Here is a 14,854-nt window from a genome sequence, read left to right on the forward strand (position 1 = left end):
TCTCTCTCTCTCTCTCTCTCTCTCTCTCTCTCTCTCTCTCTCTCTCTAAGGAAAAAGGTAAAATAGAAGAATATTATTTCATTGAATGAGAGCATTAGCATTGGAAAATGCTAATGCCATATCTAAGGGAAATTTACAATTTTAAGCCCTAAAACCAACTGCATTGGAGAATGCTAAACGTTTTTTGCAATACTGCTACAGTGCAATTCTAAACATAGAATTGCACTGTAGCAAGTATTGTAAAAAAATAATAATATTTTATCTCTCTCTCTGTCTCCTCTGTCTCTCATCTCTCATCTCTGTCTCTCCAATCTCCATTGCTGAACCTCATCTCTGTCTCTCCAATCTCCATCGCCGAACCCAGCACCTGCAACCCAGCACCATATCACGCCATCCGCAACAGCCACCCGCAACCCAGCACCACAAAGCACAGCCACTCCATCGCCGAACCCAAAACCTGCAACCCATCTCATCTTTTTCAGTTTCTGCGGTGCTCACCAAGCAAGACACTCTCCGAGAAGAGGAAGAGTCTGAATCAGAACCCACTTTCAGTTTCAAAGGCTACGTTGCCCAGAAAGCCAATTCCGTCAACCAAGCCCTCGAAGCCTATGTTTCGCTTAAGGACCCAAAGAAGATTCACGAGGCTATGCGCTATTCTCTCCTCGCTGGTGGCAAGCGAGTCCGACCCATGCTTTGCATCGCGGCGTGTGAGCTCGTCGGAGGCACCGAGTCCATAGCCATGCCCGCCGCTTGCGCCGTCGAGATGATCCACACCATGTCTCTCATCCACGACGATCTTCCTTGCATGGACAACGATGATCTCCACCGTGGAAAGCCCACAAACCACAAAGTGTTCGGCGAGGACGTCGCGGTTCTCGCCGGCGATGCGCTTTTAGCCTTCGCTTTCGAGCACATAGCGGTTTCTACGGTGGGTTAATTGGCATTCTACATCTTCTTCTTCAAAGTGAGGGAAAAGCAACGGAAATGAAGGATTGGAGTGGTTATTGTCGGATTATTTCACCACCTCACCGGAAATGAAGGATTCGGCGGAAGTTACAGAGGGAAGGGCGGAAGTTACAGAGGGTAGAGCTGAAAATGAGAGAGAGGAGAGAGATGGGAGAGAAGAAAAAATTTTGATATATATTATTTTATTTTGTAAATATATTATTTTAATAAGTAAAAGAGGAAAATAGAAGTTTGGGATGTGGAGGTATTGTAAAATAAGATGGTATAATGATAAAGTTAGTTTTTAGAATGGTAAAATAGAATAGCATTAACATTTTCCAATGCTAAATGCTCTGAGAATGAATCAGAAAGTACAAAGTAGCTTTGCTTTTATATGTACAAGCAAGCGTAAAAGAGAAAAAAAATTTCTAAAACTAATTGATCCGTGAATTAAGGAGTTAGTGGCTGCAAAAGCGGAAGTAGTTAATGCTCAATCACGTGTCTGCATCTGGTTGCTCTTTATCAACTAATCTCTGCTGCATCTTATCTTTACTAACCTTTTCCATGTGAACTTGACATGCCCCAACACTCTCAGTACTTTTCTTCTTATTTTTCTTCTTAATAAATGAACATTCTGATCCCAATTTAGCAAACAATGAGATAATAACTATCTTCCGATTTAATTGGTCGATATTTTACAGCCTCTACACTCTACCACAGGGATAGAGTTATACTTATCTATAGGTGGGGCTAAAGTTTTGCATTTCCACCGAATGCCGTCTCCCACTAACATATACTATTTCTATAGGTGGGGCTAAAGTTTTGCATTTCCACCGAATGCTGTCTCCCACTAACATATACTATTTCTATAGGTGGGGCTAAAGTTTTGAATTTCCGCATAAAGTTTTGTCCGACTAACATATAACTCTGTTAATTCTAATTGTATTTTTTTTTTTTGGTATTGCATAGAAAGCAAACCCTGTTCTCAGAGTCTATCCTTCACTTCAAACTTGCAACCCCAACAGAATGATGCTATCTAGTCTGCGTTACCAGTGGGTTTTGTTAATATTCTTTCGTGGGATTCTTTTCTTGTGTATGAGCTCATGTTTGAAATCTGCAACAGTTCCGGCTTTTGCAAATGAGACAGATCACCTAGCTTTACTTGACTTCAAGAATCGGATCACTAAAGACCCACTTCAAATCATGAGCTCCTGGAATGGCTCCACACATTTCTGCAACTGGTTAGGTGTTACATGTAGCCCCTCCAGTAAACGAGTCATGGTTTTGAACTTGACAGCTAAAAAATTGACTGGCTCCATACCACCCTCTATAGGAAATCTTACTTACCTCACTAGAATCAGCCTAGGCAACAACAACTTCTATGGTGAAATTCCTCAAGAAGTGGGACGTCTACATCATCTGCAGCTTCTCGGTTTGAATTCGAATTCCATTGGTGGTAAAGTCCCGACTAATCTAAGCTATTGTACACAACTTAGGGTGCTTAATGCTACTTACAACAATCTAATTGGGCAGATTCCAGACCACCTTAGCTCATTGTCAAAGTTGGTGTATCTATATCTTGGAGTAAACAACCTTACGGGAAATATCCCAGCTTGGATTGGAAACTTTTCTTCTTTGTATGGCCTTGGTCTTTCCAGGAACAATTTTCAAGGAAGCATACCTAGTGAACTTGGCCGTCTACCACGCTTGGGATTTTTTCAGCTTGCTGAGAATTATTTGTCCGGTACCATACCTCCTCTGATCTTTAATATTTCTTCCATATACTATTTCTCTGTTGCTAAAAACCAACTACATGGAAGTCTTCCACCAGATCTTGGTCTTACTCTTCCTAATCTTCAAATATTTTATTGCACTTATAACAATTTCACGGGACCTATTCCCGCATCGTTGTCTAATGCTTCTCAACTGATGCATCTTTCCTTTGGTGACAATTGTCTAACTGGGACAGTGCCTCAAAGTCTAGCAAGCTTGCAAAGCTTGGTTAGACTTTATTTTTCTCAAAATAAACTTGGATATGGGAAAGATGAAGACCTGAATTTTCTCAGTTTCTTGGCTAATTGTACTAGTTTGGAGGGCTTGGCTCTCAATAATAATTATTTTGGAGGAGTATTGCCCAGCTCTGTAGCCAACCTTTCAACCCAACTACAACTTCTTACTTTGGGTGGGAATATGATCCATGGTGACATCCCTATTGGGATTGGGAACCTCGTTAACTTGGAAGTTCTAGTGTTAGAAGATAACTATTTGGGAGGTACTCTCCCTCATGTTATTGGGAAGCTTCAAAACTTAACTGAATTATATTTGGGTTATAATAAAATTTTTGGGCCAATCCCTTCATCCTTGGGTAACTTAAAAAAATTGACAGAACTCTATATGGAGGGGAATAGATTTGAGGGAAGGATACCCCCAAGCTTAGGAAACTGCCAAAATTTGCTTTTACTGGACCTTTCTCATAACAATCTCTCTGGCACCATACCAAAAAAAGTTATGGGTCTTTCATCCCTTTCAATTTTTTTGGACTTGTCATATAATTTTTTAACAGGAGCATTACCTTTTGAAGTGGGCAACTTGATACATCTTGTCAAATTAGATCTCTCGAAAAATAGATTATCAGGAAAAATTCCCACCACTCTTGAGACTTGTGTTGGTTTGGAGCACTTGTATTTGGACAATAATTCATTTGAGGGAGCAATTCCTCGATCCTTGAAGAACTTAAGAGGTTTAGAAGATATAGATCTTTCTTGTAATAAATTATCTGGGAATATTCCTAAATATCTTAGCAAGCTTGTGTCTCTTAAGCATCTTAATCTTTCTTATAATGATTTTGAGGGTGAAGTGCCAAGTGAAGGAATTTTTGCAAATGCAAGCACAATTTCAGTCTTTGGAAATGATAAGTTATGTGGTGGTGTCCCAGAATTACATTTATCTTCATGCTCAAGCAAACATCCTAAATTTTATGGGAAGCTCCTTGCACTCGGAATAATAATTCCAGTCACTTGTATAATCATATTTGTACTTCTTCTGATGTATTTTTTTCCAACATGTTCTATTATGAAAAATTTAAGGGAGGGAGCGTTAAGTAAGTCTTCTTTTGAAGATTGGCAATTTCCTATCTCTTATGCTGAACTCTTAGAATCAACCAACGGGTTTTCTGAGAACAACTTGATTGGTTCGGGTAGCTTTGGCTCTGTATACAAAGGAGTTCTTTCTAGAAATGGAGCAATTGTTGCAATCAAAGTATTGAACCTTCAACAACAAGAAGCTTCCACAAGTTTCATTAATGAATGCAATGCTTTGAGAAGTATACGCCATCGCAATCTCCTCAAGATTTTCTCTGCTTGCTCTAGCATTGATCATAAAGGGAATGACTTTAAGAGTCTAATTTTTGAGTTCATGTGCAATGGAAGTCTAGACCAGTGGTTGCATCCAAAAAATGATGAGCGACATCAAAGAAACAAATTAAGCTTTATTCAGAGACTAAATATAGCCATTGATGTTGCTTATGCATTGGAATATCTTCATCAACATTGCCAAACGCCAATTGTTCACTGTGATATTAAACCAAGCAATATTCTCCTTGATGAAGATATGGTAGCCCATGTTGGTGATTTCGGATTGGTGAGGTTCCTCTTTGAAGCATCTAATAATCCCTCCAAAACTCAAACCCTGTCAGTTGGACTAAAGGGTTCCATTGGGTACATTCCTCCAGGTAATTTTTCAACCAGATGAGGCACAACTCGTTTCTTGTTTAATAGTATTTTTTTCATATTAAACAAAAGTAGAGATTCTTTCAAAAACGTTTTTTAGTAGGGAAAAATGTTTCACACAATTGGCCAATTGAAAAAAAAAAAAAAATGGCACATATTCACAAAGTTTAATGTTGGGATATATGTGCAAACAATGCATAATGGGCTAGTGGTTAAATTCTAACTCTTTAAGGTCATAAGATTATTGTTTGTTACTAAAAATGTATTAATGAATCAGAGTATGGGATGGGTGGCCAAATTTCAACATTGGGAGACATTTTCAGTTATGGGATACTCTTGTTAGAGATGTTCACTAGGAAAAAACCTATTGACGAAATGTTCATAGATGGTTTGAGCATTCACAGGTTCACTTCAATGGCTTTGCCAGAACATGTAATGGATATAGTTGACCCATCAATGTTCTTTGAGGAGGATGGAGAAGATGTTGGTGATGAGAGAAACGAAGATGACATTGAAGACAGAGCAATAATTGAAGAAGTGCCCCATCTCAATGTTAGTAGCAGAATAAAAGATTGCTTGATATCAGTGTTTGAAATTGGATTGTCATGTTCTACAACATCATATGATGAGCGGATGCCAACAAATGTTGTTGTCAATGAAATGAATGCAATTAGAGACACATATCTTAAATTTAAGAAGGGAAACAGAAGAAGAATGAACTAGGTATGTTAACCCATTTTATTTTCATCTCAACAAAAACTCATTTGATTTGATTAATGGACATACATATTTTTCACTTGTTTGTAATAGAACAATAATAATAATATAAAATAAATCACATATGAGAAAATGAGAAAAAAAAAATGAAAAATCGAAAAGAATATTAATCTCTCTATTAGGATTGTTAAGTCTGCATGTGATTGTTATGAGTTCTAAGACTAAAACAAAATGTCACAATATTTTCATAACAAGTGAGATATCATTCCATCATAATTCAAAATAAATTGAAATAAAATAAGATTTTAGTAGGACCTACCACAATTCAAAATAAAGATATTGTGAAAATGTTGTGAGATTTTATTATCTCTCTAGTTCCTAAACTTTTCTATACTGTTATTTAACGCCAATGGAATAAAAGGAATAGATTTACTGTTTGTTCATGTTTTTGCAAGAAAGTAATTACGGTTCTTTCATTCTTCACTATTTCTCTCAGTGACGTAGCTGTTCCGTTATTAATTCATTTATGTGATTGTTTGTTTTGTAGCATGGCCGGATTGGATGGAATTGAAGTAATGAACCCCCTTGATTGAGTAATATTTCCGCTGTGTTCTTAGTGTACACATATGCTGCCTCAGCCATTGTCATTGCTTTCCATTTTCAAGGTTATTTAGATCAATGCCACCCTGTTATTTGTCAATGACATTTCTTAAACCATATTACTATATTTATTGTTTTTATCATGGATTGTACGATTGCTCCTTTAATTGTAATATGTGTTTCATACACTATTCCTTACTGTTCTTCTTAACTTGGAAATGTTTGAGGGCAGGTTAGCAGGTAATAACAGTTCATGGGACCTATTTTTGTGTCATTTTCTTTTCTGGATTGTTTTTCTTAATTTGCTTTCCATCTTAATATAGCTTTTTAATCACTAAAAAATTACCATTTTTATAGAGCCATCCATAATATATATAACTAACTTTTGATTTTAGTTCTCGATCTCACATGCCCTTTTTGTACTCGCATAGACTTATATATCAATCCTTTGCGTCTCGAGTCAGCCCATCGCAATGCAAGCCAGGATCATCAGGTCCTTTGGGCTCGTACAAATTTGATTGACATGGAAATCGAGGCTATTGATTGATGACCCGTCCACTCGAGGACAAGATTTGGTATTTCAGCTAATTCTGGTTATTATGCATGGTGCAGGCACGCATGCGATATATTGAGATAGTTACTTAATCTTATCTGTTGTGATTTAGTTCTGTTGGAAGCCATAAGGAGTGGCCCTTACACCAAATTTAAACACAACGTACGCAGTTTGAATGAATTATCATTCACACATATATGTTGAATGTTGCATGCATTAGATTTATAATTGAGAATACAAGGTGAAATATAAAACAGATAAAAAATGACAATAATTCAAAATGGCCAACCGAACTAAATTACAAAAGATAAGATTAAATAACTATCTCAATACAGGACAAGATCCACAAATGCTTGCATGAATTATAATGGAAAAGCCAGCCAATATGTGAGATGGTAAGTAATGGCAAGTTTTGCAAATTTTCAATTCAATTTTTGTTGCCTATTAAAACTCCGACCACCAACCAAGCAACCAGTTAAAAAAATCACATAAATAACATATTATCTATACCTTTGTCTATATATATAATATCTAGCCCGGGGGTGTAATATAGCCATAAAGGCCCCTATTTTTGTTTCTCAAAAAAAATATATATATATATATACATATATATATATATATAATATCTAAAAGTTGAAAATTAGTATTTTTTGTTGCTAAGCACTTATTAAGCCACATTTATATTCTATATCTATATCTATCTAAAAGTTGGAGTATAATATTTATTGTTGCCTCTTATTGAGTCACATCAACGTAGCAATTCGATCCAATCTTCTTTACTTCGGTCTATTCGGTCTACTTTAATCCATTTTGGTTCATTATGGTCCAGTTAAATCCACTTTGGTCCATTTCAATCAACTTCGGTATATTTGGTCAAAACATTTGTATTCATTCATAACATTTTATTGATTTCTGTTCTTTTGGATAATTGAGAAATGTTATTTAATTATAGCACATATGTATTATTCCTGCACATGGCACAGGTTAGCCACCATAGAATTGCATAAAACCCAAGTGAGTCTCGTTGGTTTGTTTTGTTTTATTTTATTAATTTTTTTCAAGGGTTGGGGTTGGTAGTTTGTTTTGGGTTTGAATAATAAACATGAAAGCTATTTTTAATCATTACGACCCACATTAATTAGTTAGGACAAGCAAGCAGGATTGTTCTCCTAGTTTCCCACATGAAAGAAGTGCATCCATAGGGCCAGGTTCGAATAGATCGAGCCCATCATAACGCAATCCAGGATTGCCAGGTCCAAATTTGATTAACATGGAGATGGGGACTATAAACTAATGAGTAATGAGCCACGCACACTAGGACAAAGTTTGGTATTTCAACATGATTTGGTTATTATGGTGCATGCAGATCTGCAAATGCTTGCATTAATTATTATGGAAAAGATTCTCAAAAAAAAAAAAAAAAAAACTATTATGTAAAAGCCAGCCAATAAGTGATGGTAGATAGGAGCATGACCAAGTTTTGCAAATTTTCAGTTCAACTTACAGTCCTTCGAAATTTGATTTGGTTTATTTCATAATCCGATGATCCAATTTCGCACTCAATATATATCCGGAACTATGATTTTGGTTGTGACTAAATTTTTGTTCATCTGACAGTCAATGACGTTTTTAACCTTATATTGTAGAATTATCCTTTCACTCTTAATTTTTGGTTAAAGGACCTATGAAAAATAGTGTTACACATAGAGAAATTTATAGGATTTTCAAAGTTTGATACTTACAAAATCGAGACTTTTTAGCTAGCTATATTCAGTCGATATATATCTGCAATCCTTTAGCAAACTCAATCAAAGTATGAGCAGATATTATGTTCATAATAACGATCATATCATGGCTCTGAGCCAACTTCAATTCTTTGTTTTTCAATGATTTTTACTCTTTTTTTTTTTTTTTTTTTTCCTCAAAATCTAATTTCCCAACAGCAAGTTGCGATTAGGCCATCTATATATTACAAAGTGCAGATGATATGCTCCCATTTATAATACATCTTTCATACACTATTTCTCCCACAGTTCTATCGACTACGTAGAAGCTTAGTCATAGTCATAGATTAGCCAGCAAAAGTCGATGAGAACTTCGGTACAAGACCCACAAATGCTTTGGGTGAATTATTATGGAAAAGCCAGCCAATAACTGATGGTACGTTATGGTAAGTTTTGCAAATTTCCAAACCAATTTTTGTTGCCTAATGAGAAAACTCCGCCAACCAGTAGAAGAAAATTCCACAAAAATATCTTGGTAGACTGGTTGTTTATCCATAAGTAATAAAAATAAAATTCTAAACTCTTTTTTTTCTTCTATATGGAACCCCGGAAATAAATCCACCATAAGTTTGAAGGTCCCGATAGGCCAAAGTGCTAATGCCAACCAATAAGCTAATTAGTAACACATAGTCCTTGACACTTCTTGATAAGCTTATTGAAGTTACTGAATTTATTTAGTAACCAACAAATTCAAAATTTTAGTAGTAATCAGAAGATTGAATTGTAATGAAGAGCCAGAAAACTCTCTCTCTCTCTCTCTCTCTCTCTCTCTCTCTCTCTCTCTCTCTCTCTCTCTCTCTCACAGGTTAACCTACCAATAATAACCTCACACCAATTTTCCATAAAGAACTGTCAAGATATATATTAGCTAATTAATTATCATGCAAGTCTGAATATAAAAATCTATGCAAATCTCTGTGGATGTAGTAGAACCATAATTTTTTTGTGCCACAACTCTAATGTGAGTGATAAAGAAAAAATTGTAAGTCCTTCTATATAAGTTTATTTTATGACCCTTGTGGGGGTGAAAGACCGGAGAGTCCATACCTACGTATGTGTTGGGCTAAGGGCCCAGTCCGAGGAAGACCTCCTCCTCGGCCATGCAAGGCCAAGGACAAAGGGAATAGTCTGCCATTAAGAATGACACTCCAGACCATTCCATGGAAGAGAATAAGTATTAAGAAAGAACAGGACAAAGGACGACATGGAAATATCTAAGAGAAAGCTGCTACTATTGCATTAAGTGCTCTGCAACCAACTGAACCATACTTTTCAGCCTTTACAACCACTCCCAACGACTTTGGAGAAGGCTGATGGGACAAGTATCAGAACTATCAATCTAAATCTGCACGTGGACGGTGGAAAAGAGAGGAAGATAGTATAAAATAGAGGAGAGGGGGCACAAAATAGGGGGACCAGACTTGTAACAAAGATTACGAATAATATTTAAGAATCAATATACTCGGGGAAGGTCTGAGGATGTCCCTCCCTAATAAACCTACGTCGTCTTTCTTTCTTTGTCACCAAGACCTATTGGTCAATCATCTGATTCGCTAAGGTCCAAGTTTCCAACCCATTCTCTACAAATTCATTGTATTGGGCTCATTAGACCAAGACCCTATACATTTTGGGCTTGGGCCTCCGAATTACAACCCTACAACCCTTATTTTAACTTTTTTTTTAGTTTGACTTATTTTGGTTTAAGTAGTTTTGATGAGTTTGGAAATTTAAAATATAATATAGGCATGAATTGTAACAATTGATTAAAAAAATAATTAAATGATTAATGAAAGTTCAATTTTTTACAAAGTATAAAATATGTAAACACAACCAACCATAGATTCGGTCAGGGATGAAGCCAGAACTTGAAGTTAGGAGAGGCGGTTTTGCTACTAGTTGGGTGCAGCTGCCCAACCTCTAACTTTGTTACTTAACCGCTAAGGGTTTTTTTATAATTAATTTATTATTTATTTTTGTTTTTTATGTGTGCGTTTTCTGTTGGGTTAGGAGAAAATTATTTTATTTAAAATTTTTAAATTTTTTTAAGCTATTATTGGTAATTTTTGTTATTGGACTAATTTTTTTGGGCTTGTATATTTTGTTTTAAATTTTAGGTTTATAAATTTTTTTATGCCCTTTAAATTGAGAAAAATACTAAAGTTACAAATGAACTCAAATGCAAAACAATAAAAATTTACTCCTTCAGCAGTTTGTAAAAATGTTGTAGAAAAATTTGTGGCTATAGTATTACTCTTAAAAAAATCAATAATATTGTTAAATAGGAAGTGTAATTTTTTTTTTTTTTTTTTTTTTTTTTGAGAAAGAGGCAAAGTATAATTTTATAGAACAAAATTGTTAAAATTTATACCTATATATATACTAATATTTTTTTTACAAAAAAATTAGGGAGAGCCATTGCCCCCCATGGTCAAAGTCTCCCTCCGTCCATGGGTTGGGTTGATAATTTCTCAACCCCACAAGCTCGAGTTGGGTTATAAAACCCTCCAACCCAACCCAAAAGATGACTCATGCACAATCTTAGCTATATTTGCTCCTAAAATTGCAACTCTTCAATAGGGTATAACTCCTCATGAAATGGTATAAGGGTGTCCATAATAGAAAGACCCACAAGTTTTGGTCATTTCATGCTTGTCGCCCTCTCATTCTTAAAGAAGCTTCTTCGTGGGACTTTCATTTCTGTGGGATCAAGGACTATGATTTTATTTACTTTCAAATACATTTCGAGCAATGCGTTCTGAATAAACCACAAAAGGAAAAGTAACAACCAAATATATCATGGTCCAACTATATTATGTGTGCTGCCATGATGCTACAACTTTATTAGGAAAGCTTTATTACTAAAGACGTTTTTATTTACTTCCCTTGTCTTCTACATGGAACTCTCCACTCCAATACTCCTACAGTGGCATTGACATGAATAAAAAATTTCTATCTCACTCTTAATGTTCCATTTTATATTCCATTAACTGCATCGTACGTATGCTATATGTTTAATTGATGGAATATAAAATAAAACACTCAGAATGAGACATAAAAAAATTATCTACCTTGCCAGAAACCAAATATCTTTGACAATACAATTGCCCACGCATAGTTATATAATCTATTTGGATGCAAAATCTAGAAAAAGCTGGGCACTAAAGGTGATGGGCAGGCTGCAATACTCCATGGAAAGCTGAGACCATGGTCCCGATATGAGATTTGCATTTCTTTTTGAAGAAACATGGCTTGGCTGTAAGATTCTAAATTGACTGAAGCATTTACGGAACTTGGTGACAAAACATCCTCATCAACCCTAAGCCTCTTTGGAGCTCAAAATCCTTCCTCAGACTGTATTTCATTTCTGTCAGCTTCTGAATCAGATTCTAATTCTTTTGCATTTGACTCTGACTCCTCACAAAGGGAAGGTAATGATATGGCAGAAATAGGCTTGCGAGGTTTTGTATTGGTTGCCTGGTTTGGATGTTCCTCCGTAATTTGGTCAAGGAACCTTCCTTGGGCTTCAGGAAGTTTAAGCTTCAATCTCATTTGAACCTTCCATATATACAAACGAAAGAGGTTATCACTAATGATAAAATAATAGTTAAATGATTGAATTCACAATTTTTCTAAAAGTTTTAAGAGTTAAAACTCAACAATACTTAAATAATTAAATTCACTAATTTTTCTAATCATTTTTATTTTTTTAGAACAATTGGTAATTTATCAATTAACATGCATTGATACAAAAGGTTTATTTACCCACCCCACCCCCTTTTTCTTTAATTTTTATTAGCTCTTGCTTACTAGTACTTATTGAGCAAAGTTGGGATTTCTTGAATACCTCAAGTTGATCACTCATTCGCATATGTACTTCCTTTTGCATTTGTAGCGCTTCATTAAGTTGAGCAGCACTGCAAATATTTAGAATCACAACATGACTTGTATGAGAGAGAATTCATTAATAGAAAAGCAAAAGAAAGTCCTCAAACACATGAAGGACTTGCAATGGTTGCACAATTTGCTTGAAACCACTCCTCATGAAGTAGAGACTAATTTGAGTCTCTAGCTGGAGAATAATTACTACTCCCCCAGGGCTAAAAGCCTAAAACTCACTCTTCAAAAATAAATAAATAAATAAAATAAAGTAAAAATCTCACCATGTTGTAGTGAAATTAGGCGGTAGTTCTGATATGTTTCTCCTCTCAAACTTGCCTCCTATACAGAAAAAAAATAAAAAATAAAATAAAATAAAATAATTAAATTAAATTATGAAATAAAATTAAAAGAAGTGAAACATAAGAAGAATAAGTTTTCAATTTCAGAATTTCTGATCAAGAAATAAATTGGATTTTTTAACACTTACTACTGGTCGACTCTGGGATAAATTTTGAGATCCTGTATTTCTGGAACAAAAGGAATAATCCAAAAGCTTATCAGCGTACCTAAATGAAATTCCTCAAAACTTTCAAAACAAAGAAATCCATGTGTTAGTATTATATTTTATATAATCACAGCACGATTGCAGCGAGGAACGCTGCAGTTTAGAGAAAACACAACTGCTTCTTCTGATTATCCAAAATCCCTTTTTTGACTAACCTAAGGATCCGTAGTTGCACTATACACTAGACGTGATCCAAGATCCAAAACTGAAAGTATTTTAAGCTACAACATGCACTGACATAAAATTTTAAATAAGTGATATTAAAAATATTACAAATTTTACTATACAATCTTACAAATTGATTTATCATCGTCACATAAAAAATAATTTAGACATTTTTTATACTGATGAAGTAGCAACATCAACCACATATCAATTTGTAAGTCATTTATAACTAGAAAAACTGTACTTTTTCACTCTAAACTTTCAATTTATTAACAAAGTTCCCCCAAATTATCGATTTGCCTAATTCACATACCAATTTGAAAGAATATCATATCAATGTGCCCCCGCCGTTTAAATCCGACATCAAAATGAGAGTAAATTGGTTCAATTACAAAATTATCCTTGTTAAGTGCAATAGAAAAACCACAATTTTCATTTAATTTAACTCTCAATTTAGAGAGTAAAAGGTATTAATATACAGTTCTCATAAATTAGAGTGTCAATAAGGCAAATTGAGAGTTTAGAGAAGACATTGTTAATGAGGTGAAAGTTTATGACAGAAATTGGTTGTAGTTTTAGCATTGATGAGAGAGAGAGAGAGAGAGAGAGAGAACCTGTAAGTGGCTTTTGACATGATAAATGTTTAGCCCAGGAATGCCCATAGTCTTCAAGATACCCTTTGGAGTAGCCCCTGCCAAGCAAAAACAAATAAACATGCATGCAGGCCTTGATAAACCATCACTAAAGTGTAAAAAAAGCAGCATGAACAAATCATGCAAAACTCTCAACACATGAAATACGTGATGTGTACAGACAACGTTCACTAACGAGTGTGTAGTAATCAGTGCTCTCGAGACTTACTATCAGGGCCACCAAGCTAATAACTGCCTGTTCGAACTGTTGGTGTAGCTCATCTGTCCAACGCATGCGTTCTTTCCCAGCAGAGCCATCTGAGCGACTCGAACCCATATCGGAATCAGGCTGCTGATCAGCAACCCAAGAACTACATGAGCGATGGCCAAGAAGAAAAGGAGGGTTATAGAGAGAGATATGAAGACAAAAGCAGTTGTGGAAACGAAAAAAACTAAGGTGGCGATGCACACTAGAGATTTAGATGCCATGAAATGTCTTTGTTGTCGGAACTAACCACGTAGCATTTCAAGACTTTCAAACTCTTAGTTATTTTTTCCCTATCTTATGTCCAAAAGACAGTCTGTCAGTTCTGTCTCAAGCTATGCTCATTATTTGGAGACCAAATCTAAGGTCGGGACTGAAGGTGCAAAGGAAAGAGTTTGAAACTTCTACGTAAAAATTCCTCTTCATGTGTAAGTGTAAGTCAACCCAATATCATAGGTGCGTGAAGTACTGACAAATTAGTTGGGTTGGACCGTTGAAGTTTGATTATACTATATGTTATTGTAGTTCATACTAGAGCTAACTTTATCTGAGGGTCACATCATGATTTTCATTTTAACATTTAATAAATAAATAAGAGATTTGAACATAGTCATTTGGTGTTTTTTCCAATACAAATAAGAGGATAAAAGAGCATAACCACTTTAAAAAAAAAAATTAGAAAATAAAAAAATTCTTAAATTTATGAATCAATAATTTTGAGCAATCTAATAATTTTCACAAGAGAAAAAAAGTTAAAAACTAGATGCCACGATCAAAATATCAGCTTCTGTACTAGTTAGTATGTAAAACATGAAATTAAATTAAATCACCTATAAAAATATCTAAATATATAGAGTTTTAAGATTAAAATAGAACATGTTGGGGAAAGAAAAATAAGTTTAAATATTTAGTAAGAAAATATATAATATACTTATGAAAAAATAATTAATGTTAGCAGTAAATTTTGGATCTAATGTATTTTTTGGTTTCAAATTGCACCTCAGATCTGTGGGTAATATCA

At 35.0% G+C, this 14,854-nt stretch overlaps 2 protein-coding genes and 1 pseudogene across 5 annotated transcripts; 2 read left to right on the top strand and 1 right to left on the bottom strand.

Annotated features, from left to right (window-relative positions):
* Positions 1-292: 292 nt before the first annotated feature.
* On the top strand, positions 293-955 carry LOC115951968 (geranylgeranyl pyrophosphate synthase, chloroplastic-like; the record flags this gene model as incomplete). Its single annotated transcript, XM_031069077.1, has 1 exon — positions 293-955. A coding segment is annotated over one exon (645 nt), but the record flags the coding sequence as incomplete, so codon positions are not given.
* Positions 956-1,918: 963 nt separating this feature from the next.
* LOC115952450 (probable LRR receptor-like serine/threonine-protein kinase At3g47570) lies at positions 1,919-6,264 on the top strand. Of its 4 annotated transcripts, XM_031069626.1 has the most exons (4): positions 1,919-2,689; positions 2,915-4,675; positions 4,951-5,396; positions 5,938-6,264. In XM_031069626.1, the coding sequence occupies exons 1-3, from the start codon at positions 1,972-1,974 to the stop codon at positions 5,394-5,396; spliced, it is 2,925 nt and encodes a 974-aa protein (XP_030925486.1). In that variant the 5' UTR covers positions 1,919-1,971; the 3' UTR covers positions 5,938-6,264. The 4 variants fall into 4 exon arrangements, with proteins under 4 accessions (XP_030925486.1, XP_030925484.1, XP_030925485.1 ...); XM_031069624.1 differs by having other exon boundaries at positions 1,919-4,675; XM_031069625.1 differs by having other exon boundaries at positions 1,919-4,675; positions 5,059-5,396.
* A 5,396-nt stretch (positions 6,265-11,660) lies between these two features.
* Positions 11,661-13,905, bottom strand: LOC115951969 (annotated as a pseudogene).
* Between the last annotated feature and the right edge of the window lie 949 nt (positions 13,906-14,854).

The sequence above is a fragment of the Quercus lobata genome, chromosome 7 (assembly GCF_001633185.2).
Source record: "Quercus lobata isolate SW786 chromosome 7, ValleyOak3.0 Primary Assembly, whole genome shotgun sequence".
In the NCBI taxonomy this organism is placed as follows: domain Eukaryota; kingdom Viridiplantae; phylum Streptophyta; class Magnoliopsida; order Fagales; family Fagaceae; genus Quercus; species Quercus lobata.

Bases quoted from the DNA above. Each gene is read 5' to 3' on its own strand.
- LOC115952450 (XM_031069624.1), top strand. From the start codon at position 1,972: ATGATGCTATCTAGTCTGCGTTACCAGTGGGTTTTGTTAATATTCTTT. The intron at 4,676-4,950 runs GTAATTTTTCAA...TTAATGAATCAG, and splicing joins CATTGGGTACATTCCTCCAG to AGTATGGGATGGGTGGCCAA.